A 20,824-nucleotide genomic window follows, 5' to 3' on the forward strand; every position below is an offset into this window, starting at 1 on the left:
TCTTCTTTATTGATCTATAACTGTAATCATATATTAAAAACATTGACAATATTGTAGTTTCAGGATAGGTAACTACTATTTTTGCTGAAGTTGATTCGAACGGGATATTATTTCTTTCGGTTTTAGACAAATTTAGTTGCAGAGAAGTTTCCACTGAACTTCCTGGACTTTACTGCTATGTAGATAATATTATTCAGGGCTTTTTTTTTTCCTCATAGAATGCTCAGAACGGAGTTCCGGCACCTTTTTTGGATGGAACCTTGTAGGGTAGGCAAGGCGGGTTGTATGACATGTGTGAGTTCCGGCACCTTTTTCTTTTACAAAAAAAGCACTGATTATAATATTGTTCTGGCACACTCAGATAAGTGTGTTTAGAATAGACCAGCTGTGTTTTTTTAAAAAAATCTTTAGAACTTGCAATACAACTCAGCAATTGATCTACACCAGTGCTTCTGAACTTTTTAAGATGTGTGGACTCCAATTCCCAGTATTAATGTAAGTAAATACAGCTTACAAAAGAAAAAAGATTAGGTGGTTGTTTTTTGGGGTACAGAAATCTAAAACTTTTTAACCTGGCCTGCAACTCCATTACAGTGAGTAAATGAATAAGGCTAAAATACAGACTGTCCCCAAAGTTTTAACTAAAGTTATAGAAGTCATTTGACCATTGTTATGGAAAGTTCTTTCCTTGCCTTAAATATTTGTGCTTGTAGCCCAGATTGATGTTTGATGCAGCAGGTATATTAGCAAAGAATAAACTGCATTCTGAACAATGAGTTATTGACTTAAGCATTCTCTAGGGCTCAAAAAATAAGTGAATAAGTTTTCACTTAGTTTTAAGCACTTGTTATGTATTTTTTTCCTAATATATATATTTTTGTGTCTTGTTTCTTTTGGGTTTTTTTCCTGTTATTTTAAAAAGAAAAATTTAACCCTAACCATGGTAGATGTTTTAATTATTGCTTTATTAGGGCACATCCTCACGACAGCTGTCTGCAGCAAATCAAGACTTCATCAAAATGATGACACACACAATCATGTTGTGATTAAACTTCATGCGACATTTGATGCAAGTGTATAAATCATGATTTTTGGATCATGCTACCACAGCACATATTTAATTTCAATTGTCTCCTCCCTAACCTATCTTCCTATCTTCAGTTTGACAGTAAGAGAGAGCAGATTTCTGCTTTGTAGAAACATAGGTTTCTGACCAGCATTTTCCATTTTTTTTACTACTTTTATTCTGTGGATTTGTGTACAAGTGGTAGAACGTCCTCCTGTCTGGTTAACAAGCCTGGGACCCTAATTATACAGCTGGCTATACATGCACTGAATTCTAATTATTTATGTCCCTTGGAGGAACTGTACAATTTTACCTTCTTCATTCCAACTTTGGTGACACTATCACTACATTTGTGCAGTACTAAAAGCCTGTTCTAACCCATGTGCTTCCCATGGCTACCCATAGCTATTTCTGGATCTGCCAATCAGCTACACAGAAATGGTGGAACCTTTAAGAGAATTTTTTAAGACAATTCAATTGGGAGGAGGAGTGCCTCCATCATGGAAAACAGCCTTTATTTTGTTGATTGCGAAGGAAGATCAGGATGCTACCCAACCCAAAAACTACAGACCAATATCGCTTTTAAATACTGATTATAAGTTATTTGCAAAAATTTTAGCCAATAGATTAATGAAGGTAATGCAGCAAGTGATTCATAGTGATCAAACTGGATTTATAAGTGGTAGACAAATTAAGAGTAATGTGAGACATATTGTAGATTTATTGGAATTCTTGGAAAGAAATAATCAGGTCCCCGCAGCGCTGATCTTTTTGGATGCTGAAAAAGCCTTTGATCAATTGGACTGGCAATTTTTGGTGAAAGTATTGGAGAAAATGGAATTTGGGGAAAATTTTTTACAACCTATTAGGGCAATATATCAGAAGCAAACAGCTCGTATAATAGTAAACAATAGTTTGACAGAAACATGTAATATTGAAAAGGGTACAAGACAGGGGTGTCCGTTGTCACCCTTATTGTTTGTTTTAACATTGGAAATATTACTGATTAAAATACGAGATTCAAATAAAATTAGGGGAATTCAAATAAGAGATCAGGATTATAGATTGAGGGCGTTTGCGGACGACCTGGTTATTACAGTAACTCAACTGGTTTACTCAGTTGTAGAATTGATGGAGATAATAATGTTATATGGGAAAGTTTCTGGATTTAAGATAAATACACAAAAAACTAAAATACTGTCTAAGAATATGACTATAGAACAAAAGGCTGCTCTAGAAGAGCTAACGGCATTTGAAATAGTTAAAAAGATTAAATATTTGGGGGTTTATCTGTCAGCTTCAAATGTGAAGTTATATAAGAATAATTATGAAATGTTATGGGGAAAAATACAAAAAAAACTAGATAGTTGGAAAAACCTACAATTATCTTTACTGGGAAGAATTGCAGCAGTGAAAATGAATGTTTTGCCAAAATTTTTATTTTTGTTTCAAATGATACCTATACTTTAAAAGGATTTAAATTTGGAGGAATGGCAAAAAGGTATTAATAAATTTGTTTGGGCAGGGAAAAAGCCACGAGTTAAATTTAAGATAATGCAAGATACGCGTGAAAGAGGTGGTCTTAAAATGCCTAATTTTAAATTATATTATGAGGCTGCTGCTTTGTCATCGATAAGTGACTGGTTTAATTTAACACAAGGGAGACTATTAAATCTTGAGGGTTATGATTTGTTATTTGGTTGGCATGCATATTTATTGTATGATAAGAAGGTGGATAATGTGTTTAAGTTACATATATTAAGGTATGCTCTGTTGCGAGTTTGGAAAAAGTATAGACATAACTTAAATTATAAGATACAAATTTGGACAATACCTAAACATGCAATAGAAAATATAAATGTGGGATTTAAACATGATGATTCCAAAGAAAGGCAGTGCCAAAGAATGTTCAAACTATCGCACCATTGCACTCATTTCTCATGCTAGTAAAGTTATGCTTAAAATTCTACAAGCTAGACTACAGCAGTATGTGGATCGAGAACTACCAGAAGTACAGACAGGATTTTGAAGAGGCAGAGGAACTAGAGATCAAATTGCTAACATACGCTGGATCATGGAGAAAGCTAGAGAGTTCCAGAAAAACATCTACTTCTGCTTCATTGACTATGCTAAAGCCTTTGATTGTGTGGATCATAACAAACTCTGGCAAGTCCTTAAAGAGATGGGCATACCAGACCATCTTATTTGTCTCTTGAGAAACCTATATGCGGGCCAAGAAGCAACAGTGAGAACTGGACACGGAACCACTGATTGGTTCAAAATTGGGAAAGGAGTCCGGCAAGGCTGTATACTGTCGCCTTGCCTATTTAACTTATATGCAGAGCACATCATGAGAAAGGCAGGGCTAGATGAATCAAAAGTTGGAATTAAGATTGCCGGAAGAAACATCAACAACCTAAGATATGCAGATGATACCACTCTAATGGCAGAAAGTGAAGAAGAACTAAAGAGCCTCTTGTTGCGGGTGAAGAAGGAGAGTGCAAAACTTGGGTTGAAACTAAACATTAAGAAAACCAAGATCATGGCATCCGGCCCTCTCAATTCCTGGCAAATAGATGGGGAAGAAATGGAGGTAGTGACAGATTTTATTTTCCTGGGCTCCAAGATCACTGCAGATGGGGACTGTAGCCAAGAAATTAAAAGACGCTTGCTCCTCGGGAGGAAAGCCATGACAAATCTAGACAGCACACTAAAAAGCAGAGACATCACCCTGTCAACAAAAGTGCGTATAGTCAAGGCTATGGTCTTCCCAGTTGCAATGTATGGCAGTGAAAGCTGGACCATAAGAAAGGCTGAGTGCCAAAGAATTGAAGCCTTTGAACTATGGTGCTGGAGAAGACTCCTGCGAGTTCCTTGGACTGCAAGGTGATCAAACCGGTCAGTCCTAGAGGAGATCAACCCTGACTGCTCTTTAGAAGGCCAGATCCTGAAGCTAAAACTCAAATACTTTGGCCACCTAATGAGAAGGAAGGACTCACTGGAGACGAGCCTAATGCTGGGAAAGGTTGAGGGCAATAGAAGAAGGGGACGACAGAGAATGAGGTGGCTGGATGGAGTCATTGAAGCAGTAGGCGTGAGCTTAGATGGACTCCAGAAGATGGTAGAGGACAGGAAGGCCTGGAGGAACATTGTCCATAGGGTTGCGATGGGTCGGACACGACTTCGCAACTAACAACAACAACAAACATGATGAGACTACATATAAGGAAACCTTAAGTTTAGAAAGGAATGTATGGCAATTAAAGCCATATAATATTTTAAAAGAAGAAAAGATTGTACAAACTTGGTTCCAGTATGGGCAGTTACATGCAAGATGGAAAGAGGACCAGAAAGTTGGTTTTTCGATGATTGATGAAAATTTGGTAAAACAAATTAGAGATCAAGGTCAAGCACATATAAAACGGATGTATAATGCATTGATAGAAATTGATTCAGAAACGGAACTTGTTAAAGATTGTATGATAAAGTGGGCCCAGAATTTTCAAGAAGTTATAATAATGGATACTTGGGAAAAGATTTGGATTAGAAATGTAAAATTTACACAGGCCCAAAATTTAAGAGAGAATTTTTATAAAATGTTTTATAGGTGGCACTTAGACCCTAAAAAATTAGCAAGTATGTATCCGAACTGCCAGCCCAAATGTTGGAGGTGTGGTTGTGAGGATGCAACGTATTTTCATATATGGTGGACTTGTAAAAAGGTTAAAGCTTTTTGGATCAAAATTTGGTGGAATATGCAAAAGATATTTAAGAAAAGGATAAAGTTTTCTCCGCAATTGTTTTTATTGGGTATTATTACAGATACTACTGTTATAGACACTAAGATGATGTTGAATCTAATTACGGCAGCAAGACTTTTAGTAGCGCAATATTGGAAGAAGGAGGAATTGCCGACTATAGAAGAGTGGACTTTGAAAGTTTCTAACCTGGCGGAAATGGCAAAGATTTCAGCATATTTGAAAGACCAATTGCAACAGAGATATATTGTGGAATGGAGAAGATGGATTGAATATATTCAGAATAAATATGGGACTAAAAAGTTTCATTTAGCATTTGAATAAGTAGTGGATTTTTATAATGTATAATTAGTTATTTGTTATTTCATTAATATGATTATGGAGAGTTAAAGTGCGATAGAATTTAATGTTTTACTTTTGTTTTTAGCATATTTTAGCTTATGTTTGTATTACTACACCCTGTATTCAGCTCTGGGAAGTCAGGGAGGGGGAGGGGAGGGGAGGGGAGGGTTGGGGAGAGGGGAGGGGGAGGAGGGAGTTTTTTTGTATTTAAAAATGTATTGTAAAACTTTTTAATTAAAAAAAAATAGATAGTCGGACTTCCGGTGGCGGCGCGGCGCCAAAGACAGCCGTTTCGGGCTGCCCGCTTCACAGCTGAGTTGTTTTCACCCGAAACAGCGCCGATCAGCTGTTCGGGTGGATTTGAAGCCCCCTCTTCGGGAGAAGAGGAGGGGGTGAGGCCCCAGGTAGGGGTTGAGTTCTCCGGGGCCGCCTGAGCTGAAAGCTTGGGCAGCTGAAGGATTGAACTCCCCCGTAGCCTGGGTTGCTCCCAGCTGTTTAGCGTCTCTGCTCCGGGATTTTTGGAGCAGAGCCAGGCGTTTGCGACCACCCCTGCCAGAAGGAAAGACCTTGGAATAAGAAGGAGCAGGCAGAGCGGTACAGGAGGTCAAGGTGAAGAGGACTTTTATTTTTACTCTCTAGCTTAATGGACTTTATAAACTTAAAGTGAAAGTGCGCAACAAGTGAAAGTGAAAAGATGGCGGCTAAACCTCCCTCAAAAATCTTTCGGAGTGCGGGAAATTCCCCGGTGCAACAGACATCGTTGCAAGCTTTGCTTCCTCCTACATCTCCTGCGGCATTGACGTTGAAGGATTTACAAGATGCCTTTGCAAAACAATCCCAGGTAATATCAGAAATGCTGGGTGATAAGATGGCAAAGGTGGAGGAGAAACTGGAGAAATTGGAGGAGAGGATAGAAGAGAAGTTTAAAGTAATGGAGGAGAGGATGGAAGAGAAGTTTAGTGCAATGAGGGTAGACATTTTGTCTACAGTGGAAAGCGTGGCTGAATGTGTGCAATGTTTGGACGAAAAAGTGGAGGATCTTAGTCAAAAGAATGCTATACTAGAAGTAAAGGTACTGGAGAATGAAGATTTAAGGGATAAAATGGACGGAGAATTGAACCTTGTCCAGTATCATCAGATGCAGCATGCTATTAGAATCAGGGGCTTAAAAGAGAATCCTAAAGAAGACCTAAAGCAGCTGATTTCTGAGGCTTTGGAAGCAGTATTGGGTCAGCCAGCATCTGAAATAAAGGGATGCATGGACAAAGTTTTTAGTGTAAACTCATGGATTGCTAGGCAGAGGAAGCTACCTAGAGATGTGGTGGTTTATTTTATAAAGAGAGAAACTAGAGATGAAGTTATTCAAGCCGCTTATGATACTAAAGTTGTGGTTGCTGACCAAGAAGTTTTGGTTTTAAAAGAAATTCCTCCAAAGATTTTAAGGAGAAGGAAGGATTTTGCATTTCTCGTGCAGGAACTTAAGCAACGTGATATAAAGTTTAGATGGGAGATTCCAGTCGGATTGGTGGTGATGCATGAAGGTAAAAGATATCGTCTGGTTACTGTGACACAGGCGCGTGATTTCTACAATAATGTTTTAAAAGCAACCCCTCTACCACTTCTGGAAGCTGCAAAGGGATCTGGAGAAGGGAAACCTCAAGAGGCCGAAGGTGGACAGACAGAGGAGAATGGTGCTGGAGGGGATCAAATTATAGCTTCGTCGGCTGTTGCTGGAGAGCAGAGGGTGATGCGTGCCGCTTTAAAACGAGCAAAACAAATAAAAGAGCAAGACCAGCAGAAGGTTATGGAACTTTCAAAGCGTACTTACAGTGAAGCAGTGGGAGGAGCGCGGCCCAAAGGAGACAGAGGGGCTATTAAAGATGTGCTCCAACAGCTTCGGGGTGCCATGCATGGCGACTAAATTTCTAACCTGGAATGTTAATGGACTAAATTCACCACAGAAGAGAAAGAAAGTTTTTCAATATTTAAAACAATTCAAGATTGATGTTATACTGTATGTTTGCAAGAAACGCATATTAGGGTTATGGACCAAAAGTATTTATCGAACTCAAGGTTGGGCACGCAATTTGTTGCCTCTGCGATGAATAAGAAAAATGGAGTGGTTGTTTATGTTACAAGTACTTTAACAGCGGAATTAATTGAAGCAGATAAGCATGGAAGATATGTTATGATAGATTTGTTGCTAGAAGGCAAAAAAACGCTTTTAGTTGGACTGTATACTTCTAATCAACAACAAGCTGATTTTTTTAGTTCACTTCATACAAAGCTTACTCAATTGGATTACAAATCGTTTATTTTTATGGGGGACTGGAATGGTGTTTTGGATGCACAGATGGATAAGGCTGGTCCTTTTAAGCGTGCTCCGAGTCATGCCAGATTGCCTAAATCTTTTTTTTAAATGAAGGACGATTTGGAATTGCGAGATATTTGGCGTGACACACACCTGCATGAAAAGGATTATACTTTTTTTTCTGATAGACATCAATCTTTTTCCAGGATTGATTTTATTTTGCTGACTAATGATATTTTTTTTTTTAGGATTAAGAAGGTAAAGATCTGTGCAAGAGCTATCTCTGACCATAGTCCAGTTTGGTTAGAGATCAATAAGGACAATAGAGATAGGCGCTTGTGGCGCGTAAATGAGAATTTGTTTAGAAATCAGAGAAATGTGGAAGAATGTAAACAGCGGATGAAGGATTTTTTTGAAATTAATATGAATAAGGATACTTCTATGGATATGGTTTGGGATGCTAGCAAGGCCTATATGACAGGGGTGTTGATATATATGAATAATAAACACAGACGTACTTTGGAAGCCAGAAGGAAAGAATTGGAGAATGAAATTAGGGAAAAAGAAAAGGCCTTGATTTTGAACCCATTGGATGTGAAGACTAAGGAGGTTATTAAGCTATTAAGAGGACAATTTGACAAATTAATGGCTGATCAAGTGGCAACCAACTTGCGGTTTGCTAGGCATAATACTTTCTGCAATGCTAACAAGCCAGGTAGATGGCTAGCTTATAGACTAAGGAAAAAGCAAAGGGCTTCTAATATAGATAAAATTGAACATAAGGGAAAGGTTGTGTTTCAACAGGATCTTATTAAGGAAGCCTTTCTGGACTTTTATTCTAAATTATATGCTAAGGAGAAGATTAATGAAAAAGACATTGATGTATATTTGGAGAATGCTAGCATCCCGGTTCTTACGCAGGCACAAAAAGAGGAGATTAACCAATTGATAACAGAAGAAGAAATTCTTACAGCAATTAAGGAATTGAAGTTGGATAAAGCGCCAGGTACAGATGGTTTGACTGCGGTTTACTACAAAAATTTACAAATGGAGTTGATAAAGCCGTTAAAGGAACTGTTCCAGATAATTCAGAGAGGGGGAAAGGTGCCTCCGTCTTGGAGAACTGCTTTTATCTCTTTGATTCCGAAGGAAGATCAAGATGCTACTCAAGTAAAAAATTATAGACCGATATCACTTTTAAATACAGATTATAAGATATTTGCTAAGGTGTTGGCTAATAGACTGATGAGGGTTCTGCAACAGGTGATTCATGGGGATCAAACTGGGTTTATTAGTGGCAGGCAAATGAAAAATAATGTGAGGCATATAGTTGATGTGTTAGAGTTTTTGGAAAGGAACAACCAGATCCCTGCGGCGCTAATTTTTTTAGATGCTGAAAAAGCTTTTGATCAATTGAATTGGCAATTTTTGATGAAAGTTTTAGATAAAATGAATTTTGGGGATAAATTTTTGCAACCAATTAGGGCATTATATCAAAAACAAACTGCCCGAATAATAGTTAATAATAGTTTGACTGAAGCTTGTAATATTGAGAAGGGCACAAGGCAAGGGTGTCCGTTATCGCCTTTGTTATTTGTGTTAACATTGGAGATATTATTGGTAAAAATACGGAATTCGGAAAGAATTAAGGGTATACAAATTAGAGATCAGGATTATAGATTGAAAGCGTTCGCAGATGATCTGGTTGTTATGGTGACCCAGCCGGAGAACTCTGTTGTGGACCTGATGGAGATAATAATGCAATATGGGAAGGTTTCTGGATTTAAAGTTAATGCACAAAAAACTAAAATTCTGGCCAAAAATATGACAGTATTGCAAAGGGCTCTTTTAGAAGGACTAACTGGATTTGAGATTGTCAAGAGGGTCAAATACTTGGGGGTGTTTTTGTCACCCTCTAATACAAAGTTATATAAAAATAACTATGAAAGATTATGGGGAAAAATTCAAAAAGAAATGGAGAGCTGGGAAAAATTGCAATTGTCTTTGTTGGGGCGAATCGCAGCAGTGAAAATGAATGTCCTGCCTAAATTTTTATTCTTATTTCAAATGATACCGGTTCTTAAGAAAGATTCTAATCTGGAGGAATGGCAGTGAGGTATCAATAAATTTGTTTGGGCAGGGAAAAGGCCACGAGTTAAACTTAAGATTATGCAGGATACTCGTGAAAGAGGTGGTCTTAAAATGCCCAATCTTAAATTATATTATGAAGCTGCTGCGTTAGCAGGAATAAGTGATTGGATTAATTTGACACAAGAGAGATTATTAAATCTTGAGGGCCACGACTTGTTGTTTGGCTGGCATGCATATTTGTTGTATGATAAGAAGGTAGATAATGTGTTTAAAGTGCATATTTTAAGACAGGCATTGTTGAGAGTTTGGAAGAAGTATAGACATAAGTTAGATTGTAAAATACCATTGTGGGCAATCCCAAAACACGCAATAGAAAATATAAATGTTGGTTTTAAACATAATGTGACTACGTATAAGGAGATTTTAAGTCTGGAAAGAAGTGTCTGGTGTCTGAAACCGTACAGCCTCTTGCGAGATGAGAAGATTGTTCAAACTTGGTTTCAATATATTCAGCTACGGGCCAGGTGGAAAGAAGATCAGAAAACTGGTTTTACAATGACTGATGAAAATCTGATAAAGCAAATTAGAAATCAGGGTCCAGCACATATCAAACGGATATATCTTGCGTTGATAGAAATTGACTCAGAAACAGAACTTGTTAAAGATTGTATGATAAAATGGGCCCAAAACATCCAAGAAGTTATTACAATGGACATGTGGGAAAAGATTTGGGTGAGGAACGTAAAATTTACACAAGCTCAAAATTTAAGAGAGAACTTTTATAAAATGTTTTATAGATGGCATTTAGATCCTAAAAAGCTTGCAAGTATGTATCCGAATTATCAGCCCAAATGCTGGAGGTGTGGTGACGAAGATGCAACATATTTTCACATATGGTGGACTTGTAAAAAGGTTAAGGCTTTTTGGATAAAAATTTGGTGGAATATGCAGAAGATTTTCAAGCGAAGGATAAAGTTTTGTCCGCAACTTTTTTTGTTGGGTATAATTACAGATGCTACGGTTGTGGACACTAAGTTGATGTTGAACCTAATTACAGCAGCAAGACTCTTAATAGGTCAATATTGGAAGAAGGAGGAACTGCCGACTATAGAAGAATGGACTTTAAAGGTTTCTGACCTGGCAGAGATGGCAAAGATCTCGGCTTATTTGAAAGATCACTCGCAAGAACGTTATATTATGGAGTGGAGAAAATGGATTGAGTATATCCAGAACAAATATGGGACTAAAAAGTTTCATGTAGCATTTGAATAAGTCTTCCTTTCTTTTTTCTTTTTTCTTTTTTTTATATATTTAATATTAATAGTGCTTGTAGTTATCTTATATGAGCTAGAGAGCGATAGATTTTAGAGTTTATTGTTGTTAGCATATGGATGTTCATGATTGTTTTTTGTTTTTATACCTTGTACTTAGCTCTGGGAAGTCGGGGGGGGGGAGGGGGGGAGGGGTAGGGAGGGATGGGTAGGGGAGGGGGAGGGGGGATTGTTAAAGATAAAATGTATGTTAAAACTTTTCAATAAAAAAAATAGATAGTCACAGTGTTATTTTAATGTAGGGACTTAGAAATACTCATAATGGTAATGAATATTGTAGAGTATCCTATTTAAAATATTATTGCCTCATCAAAGGTTTGTTTGTGTCATTGTGACTGTGCTAGCCCACTATTTTATTTTTTTGTATCCTGCCTTTATCATTTTTACAAATAACTCAAGATGGTGAACACAACCCAACAAATTTTCCTCTTCCTATTTTCCCCACAAGAAATGAGATACAAGCCAGACCAAAACAAAAACAAAAACAACTGCACTGAAAGCTAAAATTATTTTTATTAATATTAGTTATCATAACAGAAACTTGAAGTCTGATTATGTTTTATTTCCTTGCCCCTATCCCTTTTCATGTGAATTAGGAGGTGTCTGCCTGAGTCTTCCTTACTCTGTATGGAATGCCATCTTGACTTTCTTGAGCATACCCTGGAGACAGACCAATTAATGAACTTTCCTTATGTACCTAAATTAGCAGCATACGCCCACAGTGCCTACAGCCTATTTGTGTTGAGACCCTCAGCAATGAAGCTGGACAGTGCTGCTACATTCACACAATGTAATATCTAGCAGTTTCAGGCTATACCAATTGATGGATTCCCTGCTGTCTTTTTCCCTCCCACCCAGCATTGCCAACCAATAGGTAATTCAGCTACCATTTTCCTGAATCTGTGGCAAGGCAAACTCAAGGTTCAAACCTTAATTCATACTATTTATTTATTTAAACCTATTATTTATTATTTCATACCTTATGTATGAATATTGTTAATGCTATTCCATCGCTGATGAACAAACATACCTTCAGAAAGGCATAACTGGAATGAGAAGGCAATCTTTATAACTTTGTCTCAGGAAGCAAGCAGTGTGCAGGACATTAGTATTTTAATTTATTGTGAGTAATTTAGTTGGAACCTATTGTATTTAGTTTTATTTGTGGGGAAAAAAATCAATAGAACTTTCTACTCAGTAAGCATGTATCAGTCAGTTTATTACAGTATTAGACCAATACAAGCAATATGTCAAAGAGTGCTTTGTCAGCCCTTATAAATCTGTCTTAATAAGTAGTAAATAAAATCTAAGTCAAAGTTAAAATATATTTATAAAATGATGAGAATCCATAAGTGATGTCTAAAAGGAGCAAGTTATGTCTAAGTTATAAAGTCTCTAAAGTTATATGAAATGTGATAACATCTAAAATTACAAAATGTGATAGTATCTAAAATTTAAGTAAAACATGCTAACATGTAACATTACTTTAAAAAGATAATATCTCAGATTACATAGCACACATCTATCCATGGGAACTTGGCCCATCAAGGTCTGGCAGCTCTTCCTGCTGCTGCACAAAAGCTTTTATTACACGCACTGTAATAAAATGCAGCTCATCTACGAGCAGCATTCTGGCATAGGCTGAGTCTGAGCTACCACGATATCTGCTAGTCAGAGGGAGAATAAATCAGGTTCTGTGTACAAGGAGCAATGAAGAAGAAAATATTCTGTGATTTCTGCTCTTCAAAATCATAGGGGCAATGGTCCTGCCAATAGTCCTTTTTAATATTTGCCATCCAATATTCAGAGGAAAGAGCATGATTGAGCAAAAGAAAGCTTTCCAATGGCCGGTGCTTCTAGTTGCGCAGCTAGTCGGCAGCAGTGACAATATATTTCTTGTATGCTGATGACAAAGGCTGGAGCCTTCCCTAGTCTGCCTATTGCTCCCTATCTTTTATTCTTTGCTTCAAGGTTTGTTTTGCCTTATCAAATTTGATCTTAAGAACCAAAGAGGAGAGAGACCCAGATTTAGAAGTTTAGATTCAACGGGCTTAATCCAGGTAGTAGATTGAAAGCTGACCTGGAGAATTAATGATGCTAGGCCTTGAAGATAAAAGTTAGGCTTTAACCAACATTTTATGGAAGCAAGGCACACTCATTTCAACTTTTGCCATATCTGTCTCCAGTTATAAGCATTTGAGAGTGAGCAAGGTATCTGGAGAATTAGTCTCATGAATTTGGTCTCAAATCTTTATCTATAATTGGGGACAAGTATGGCAAAAATTGAGAGTGTGTCTTGCTTTCATAAAACTTTATGGAAATCTTACACTAATACAATGGAACTTGATAAGAATTTAAAAAATAAAAAGTTAAAAGCAATGTAATAGAAATTGAGATAGAGCAAACTTGAAAAAAGGGGAAGTTTATAAACTGGACTACACAAAGAACTTACCCATTTGCATCAGCTATAGAGTACAATGTTAGTAATAAATAATTTAAATTTTCTGCAAAACAGTTGTATTATTTTGGATGCTGTATAAATTGAAATAAAACAGTAAACTGATAAATCAGAATTCACACTATCGTGGCCACCATCTAGTGTTATCACCTGAGCCTTTACTTGCAAGAGTTATAAAGTAGAACAGTTGTTTTTAGTTAGATTTCTTAAGAATTTAATAAACAAAGTCCTGCATCAGAGATAAAGCACGAAAGGGCACATGGCTTGATTCATACAACCGGCCAAGCTACAACATGGTTTCTCTAATGTAATTATGGTGTATTCCATTGATCTTATTTTCAGAATTTAAGGATGTATGGACTTCAATTCCCAGAATTCCTTAGCCAGCTTGGCTGGCTGGGGAATTCTGGGAATTGAAGTCCACGTATATTTAGGTTGTCTGGGTTGAGAAACACTGGCTTAAAGTGTACTCCCAGTTTCTTAATGCCTTCATTGGTGCAGTCTGAAAACTGGAATGATACAGATGAAAGGCAGTATTCCATTGTGGGCTTCTTCCAGTTCTGGTGCCTCTTTAGGAGGCTTCCTTCCTTGTTCCTTTCCATGCCTCAGGAACTCCAAAGTTAAGTGGTCCTTTAGGCAGAAAATTATAATGCTCAACGCAGGATATATAGGTTCTGAATGGCTAGAAATTTCCCAGAAATTAGCAATTAATGATGACCAAGATTTTTATACTATATTAATATACATTCACATACTGTACCTGATACATATTGAAGGTCTGCTTTTTTAAAAAAATGGTTTTATTATAAGTCATAGGTCATAGTCATAGCTTATGTTGTATTTTTACAGTATTGATTAGAGGTTCTTAAAATGCTTAGAAGTATTATGTCAGTGTTAGCAATTATTTGAAATATCAATATTAATAAATATTCTCTAGATTTTTACACCCTAAGCTGAATATAAAATTAATAAACAACTGCAAATTACATTAAAAATGTTTGTTGTACAATAAAAGTTTCTGCCCTAAGCTGAACATTTAATACTAAGGTCTCCATTCTATTGTTACTTATTGTTGTTTGTGTACATTGACAAAAGAGACAATATACAAAGGAAAATAGGCAACAATTAAAAGACAAAAAGGAAAACAAAAATATTTGGTTTCTAATTTCCTTCTTTCTATGCTTCTGCTAATTTGCAATGTTTATAAAGATTTAGGTCCCCTTGGAAGCCAGACTGTAAATGTTTATACCATGTTTGCCACGATGTATGAATATTTAATACATAATATCTAATACATCTGCTTGATGTACTCAGTTTCAAATTGCAGGGAAATATCATTTAAGTTGAATCTTGGAAGGTTGATTATCTGTAGTAAAATTATGTGAGAGCTACTTCTCATTTGGACAGAAACATGATATTATACCAAGCCTTTTACAAAATACTGTGAAGGAACTTTGTCCCCAGGAGATGTGGTTCAAAATCTATATGGAAGAAAGAGACTCAAGACATTTGAAAGCTATTTATTTTAAATATAGTTCACCTTTGATACACAGCAGTGACTGGAATTCTTTTCTAATGGTCATAATAAAACAGCTGGGATTTCATGTCCCTGGAAATATATTTTCCAGTGTCTTCACTTGCTAGCCAAGAGAGGCCGCCTAGTCAGGGTTTTGCTGACTATTTCTTTTAAGAGAACTTGCCTAATGAAAGATTTGATACCAAATGGCCAGTCCTAGAGAGAGCTTTATTTAAAATCAACAAATCAAAATGGTCAGTATGCAAATGTATTTGTGTAACTAGGCAACCACTGTAAACAGTCAGATACAATGTCTTTTGAAAACTTGTGATGCCCCAGCAAGTTGGAGTTTTGAAATAATCTGTAAGGTAAATACAAAGCTTTGCTACCTATAAAATACTTAAGTGGAATTATCCAAATGATTATTTTAATAGAGTGGATATTCTGATTTTTTTGAATTTGCGGGTAGCACCTAGAAAACAAAAGAACCTATGTCTCTTTTTTTGATTCTCATCAAAATAAATGAACAGTCACAGTGACCTCTATTAATTTAATATTAACTTAATGTAGGGACATGCAAATACTCATTGTGGTAATGAATAGAGTATCCTATTTAAAACATTATTGTGTAAGTTTTTATAAACAGGAAACGAGAAAGGGAAAAAATAATGTAAATGAAGAGTGAAGAATATACTGTGTTGTTGAATATTACAGTAAATGTAACTGAGGGAATCCTAATAAAATTTAAGACAAAGTTAAATGGATTTTTAAAACATGAGAATTTTAGAATGAGGTTCAAAAGGGGAAATTTATGTCTAGGTTACAATGCAGTCTCTTAACATTTAATAGCAATAGCAATAGAATTTAGACTTATATACTTCTCCACAGTGCTTTACAGCACTCTCTGAGTGGTTTACAAAGTCAGCATATTGCCCCCAACAATCTGAATCCTCATTTTACCGACCCCGGAAGGATGGAAGGCTGAGTCAACCTGGAGCCGGTGAGGATCGAACTACTGGAAGTGAGCTGAATTAGCCTGCAATATTGCATTACAACATTCTAACATATAAAATGGGATAACATCTAAAATTACAAAAATATAGTAGTATCTAAAACTTAAGTAAAATGTGAAAATATAAGACTACATGAAATACACTTGTCAGTGGAAAATTGGCCCATCAAGGTCCAGCAGCTCTTCCTGCTAGCCACATGCACTGTAATAAAAGGCAGTTCATTTATCAATAGCATCTGGACGTAGGCTGAGTCTGAGAGACCAGGATATCCGCTAATTGGAGGGAGGATAAATCAGGTTTTTATGTTTATGTAAAAGGTGAAACAAAGAAGAACATGTTCTGTGGTTTCTGCCTCTCCAGAATCCCGGGGGCAGAGCCTTTTTGCCAATGCTTTTTAATATTTGCCATCCAATACTTCAGAGGAGACAGCACAATATCTTTTATTGTTTGCTTCAGGGATTGTTTCAACTGATCATATTTCATGTTAAGAACCAAGGAGGGGAGAGGCCCAGGTTTAGAAGTTTAGATTCAAAAGGCTGAATCCAAGTAGATTGAAAGCTGACCTGGAGAATTAATGATGCTAGGTCCTGAAGATAAAAGGCTTTTTATAATAGTTCACAGAGTATATTGTAGATGCAAATAGTATAGCACTCAGTCTGGCAAGATGTTGTCTATAGGTGTGAAACAATAAAGAACTCAGCTTGGAAGAAGCATCAGACATCATTCTTGGTATTGGGGACCTAAATTCCATGTTAGGATTTTTAAAACATTTGCCTTGTCTTGGCCTGCCTACTCTCATGCTTTCTGTACTGTGTATCTTAATCTGTCAGTACCCATTTCATGGTTTTGATGAGCCCCACCAACAGGCATAGGTTGTGGAGATTCAGACCTGAAATTATCAGAAACCTGATTTTAAAACTAAACAACTGCAAACATTTTTGATTTGGAGGATTCTGGTTATTTGAAAGAGCGGCTAGAACATGAATTAGAAATGGAGAAATCCTCCACTTCAAGCTGTGTTTTGATGGTCTGAATTTTTCCTGGCAGCTGTGGGATAATTGCTTCCCCTCAGCAACACAATCCAATAGTTTCTCATGGTAGAAGTTGTTGTCCTAGGCCCTAAGTAGTTTGCTTGGCTGTTTTACAACTTGTTTCTACAGATTCTCTTAGGCCATCTAGTCTTTTAAAGATATCAGCCTGAGATAAGTCTAACAGAGCACTAAAAGAGTTAATCAAGTTTCCTTCTAGAGATTCATTAGAAGGACGTATTGCTGTGGATTGACCAAGCTTAAGATTTCTCTCTTGCAGAGACACTGTTGATAAGGTGTCCTCAAAGTTGTCCAAATGATGCATATTACATTAAAGTGTCAATGCTGCAAACATTGGATGTTTTTGCTCTGACAATATAAGAGGCAGTTTTTTTCTTTAAACTGTTTGCTCTGAATAAAATGAAGCTGGGGGGGGGAGGAGAATGCTAACCGGGTTGTTTAAATAAGATAAGGAAAGGCACGCTAGGTAACGGAAGTGAAGCTTGCATTTTCAGCTAATTGGGGAATGTGATTTATGACGTTCAAATAAGGGAGGGAATTGTGTTTGATGCAATGTGTTCAGGGGAGGAGAATTCAGATTTCGGCATCCATCCATGAGTGCCGATGCTTTGTTCTCATTATTATAAATAAATAAAATAAATAAATTATAGACTTTTTAGAATAAACAATGCTGGAATGTTCTTTGATCTGTCTCATTAGTCGGAACCATAAAATAAAGTGCTAGTACCCTCTTGGCAGAACTGAGCTAGAAGTCAGCTGACTTCCTCAGAATGGAAACACATATTGGGAAGATTAAAAAGATCCTCAGGAAGGGTTTCAGTTTAAAGAGCATGCTGGGGACTGTAGGCTTCCCAATGTCAGCAGGATGCAATGCCTCTAGGTAGGAGCCATTCTACCTTTTAAAAGTGCATCAGTTGTCTTTTCCACTGTAATAGCTGGCTTGAGGACTGGATGATGGCTTTTTAGATTGCCATCTTGTCTCTGTTTACTCCATTATTTAAGATTTGCAAAAATTAGCCTACTATTTCTGTGGAAAACTATAGATGCAGACCAGTTGCTTTGGCAAGCTGGGCAGTTTTGTTTGATTATCCCTCATTAAATTTTGCAAAATATTTTTTTAGAGAATTTGATTTATTTTTAACTCTGCTCAGCAAGTCAAAGATTGAAAGAATGGTCTGTGGTATGTCTATAGCTAGACACTATGTCTAGCTATAAAATTTAATTGTTTACTTCTTGGCAGCTGAGCAAACAGCAATAGTCTGGGGAAGGGACATCCCCTGTCAGAAAGAAGGAAAGCTCTATAACTTGCTGACTCTTGATTTCAGCCTGTAGGTCCCTCTCTAAAGGATCATACCTGTTGGATAAATGAAATGAGGTGATGTTACTTACAGGAGAGGCTTGTTTGCTTGTGACCTATCTGAATTTGTTGTTTCAGAGGCATTGACAAAGTCTTTTTATCTGCTGTTTCTTCTTTTCCCCCATGACAATAGTGCAAATGTTATTTCTACAAAAATAACTGAGTTAATAATTTCAATAATAAAATGATAGTAAGAGTAAAAAGTGGGATGAAGGGGGAAATGATCTGAAAATAAATAATAAACTAAAATACTAAAATAATAAATAAAAAAGGCTTTTTGGAGGTGTTTATTATAAGGATTACAACCATTTTTCTTTCCCTCTCACCCTGGTAAGCATGTGGTAAAATTACAAATTCAGAAGAATAATGTTCCTAAGTTAGGTTGAACAGCTTTTACAACAGAGAAACATTGTTTAAGAAAGCAATACTAATGTTCTTAGGATCTCAAGATTTGCCAAATTGAGCTTACTTTCAACTGGAAACAAAGCGAGCATCCTTTTGGAGCAAATATTAACCTGGCAAAGGAACAGGATGCCCTCATCAATTATGGTTTCTCAATGCTGTTTTTCTTTAATGAAAATCCACAGGCAAAATACAATAGTGAAACACCACCCATATATTCTGGATTTTTAATTGGCCTTGTCATATTCCATATAGATTGACTATAGATTAATAGATCACTATGTAAATTCCAACTCTCAGTGTTACCTGAAACAGGTTCTTATTACCAGATAACATAAATATTCTGTGGTGGCAACAGCTGGTTGTAGTGACCTCAAGATTTATCTGGGTTTTGCTTACCTTGTTTAAACCTGAAATTTGTTAACATTAAGGCATATTTATCTTCCTCTTGTGGTACAGGAAAACCTGAACAGTCTCAGCAGAAGAGTGGAATGAGGCAATTTGAGTTTTTGAAATGTTTGATTAAAAAACACACACATACCGTTACCTAGCCACTAGTTAGAAGTTTTACCATTCTTGATAGAATGGAGGTTTCTAATTTTTTCAAGAGCCAAACCTCCTTTCCTTCTGATTCCACTTTAAAAGTCAAAGTTGACAGGAAGAACTTGCCATCTTACCAAGCTATGCTGTCTGCGATGAGGGCAAAAGTGCCTTTTATGTATCAGAGAGATGTCAGCCATGTTGAGTCACGTTATGCACACTATCAGAAACAATGTCTTAAGAATGTATCCAAGAGCATTCATTTTCCCAAAGAAACTATTAAACCATCAGCTTTATCTTATAAAGATTATGACCCTAAAGGTCTGTATGATTTTTCCAATGTCATTCGTCAATGTAAAGATGAAGATATTATTTCTAAAAAACCAAGGCAACCAAGAAAGCTGAAAGCATCAAGAAGATTACCTCGGCTGAGGGAACCAGAAATTGCTCATGTCCAAGAAACCACTGGGAATCTCCCTCTGTTCTTAGAAGACTGTATCTGGGAAGCCAAAGTAGAAAGTACCCAAGCAGAGCCCGCATTGCTGGTTCCCATTCCTCCTCCTCCTCCTCTTTCTCCTCCTTCTTCTGACCTTCCAAATATCCAGGCATTCCTGACGAAACCTCTTGAGAAGTTAGAAGATTCAAGTAGGAAAAGACAGTCCAAATTCACAATCTGGGATGAACCAGAAGAGGAAAAACTAGGATGGGAGGAAAGACTGTTAACAAAGATAAGCAAAACAACAGCTCAATGGATTGTGAACAATCAAACCTCTTGGGGGGGTTGGGTTCAGAGTAAGCTAAAACATTTCAAGAAACAAAAGTATGACTGGAACAGCATCAGATATGTACTCCCTTGTGAAAATGATGTGGAATTACTGGATGAAATTCTAGCAGAGGAAACAATAGAAGGAGGTCCTGTTCCAAGAGAGGAACAAAAGAAACTAGAGACACCTCTCTCTGCTTACTATCGGTAAGACACAATATTATTATTACAATAGAAGGAAATATGTAATTTAGGATTGAGCTTTGGAGTCCTTGGTGCTCTCTGAGTTTGGTTGTTTGCTTACAGATGTTTCATTACCCAAATACCTAACATCATCCGTGTTAGTGAGCTTGGGGTTTGCGCCCTGTGGTTTTCTCCTTGGTAGTTCATTGATCAGTCATCAATAGACATATGGAGATAAAACACATTGACACACCATTCAAAAAAAGACAATAAAAAGTTAAGACCCAGATAACCAATACCCAGATAAGCATAATACCAAACAATCAAGAAGAAAACAAAATCTTAATCAAGGAACTTCCAAGGAGAAAAAGCATACCTCCACCGACTCTGACAGGGCAAGCTGCTATATATAGACAAGGAGCAAATCCAACACTCATTAGCACTGAAGATGTTACTTACTGTAGTTGGGTAATGAAATATCTCCAAGCAAACAAACAAGTCTATAAGATGTGAATCTCAGCACATTCTGTAGAAGTTACTTCCAATTAAGGATGCATGGAATATACTATACAGGTAGTCCTCAAGTTACAACCATAATTGAGCCCAAAATTTATGTTGCCCAAGTGATTTTGCCCATTTTATGA

The 20,824-nt window shown here is 36.8% G+C and overlaps 1 protein-coding gene across 1 annotated transcript in view; it reads left to right on the forward strand.

Moving 5' to 3' along the window:
• Positions 1 to 19,278: 19,278 nt before the first annotated feature.
• The window catches only part of HEATR4 (HEAT repeat containing 4), a gene marked incomplete at its 5' end in the record, with an annotated part of 34,613 nt that continues 33,067 nt past the window's right edge, over positions 19,279 to 20,824 (forward strand). Inside the window, one exon of the mRNA XM_083356096.1 lies at positions 19,279 to 20,204. Coding sequence (XP_083212222.1) covers positions 19,279 to 20,204 — 926 coding nt within the window. The remainder of the gene's footprint in view (positions 20,205 to 20,824) is intronic.

Source organism: Vipera ursinii (genome assembly GCF_947247035.1).
Source record: "Vipera ursinii genome assembly, chromosome: 1".
Classification (NCBI taxonomy): Eukaryota; Metazoa; Chordata; class Lepidosauria; order Squamata; family Viperidae; genus Vipera; species Vipera ursinii.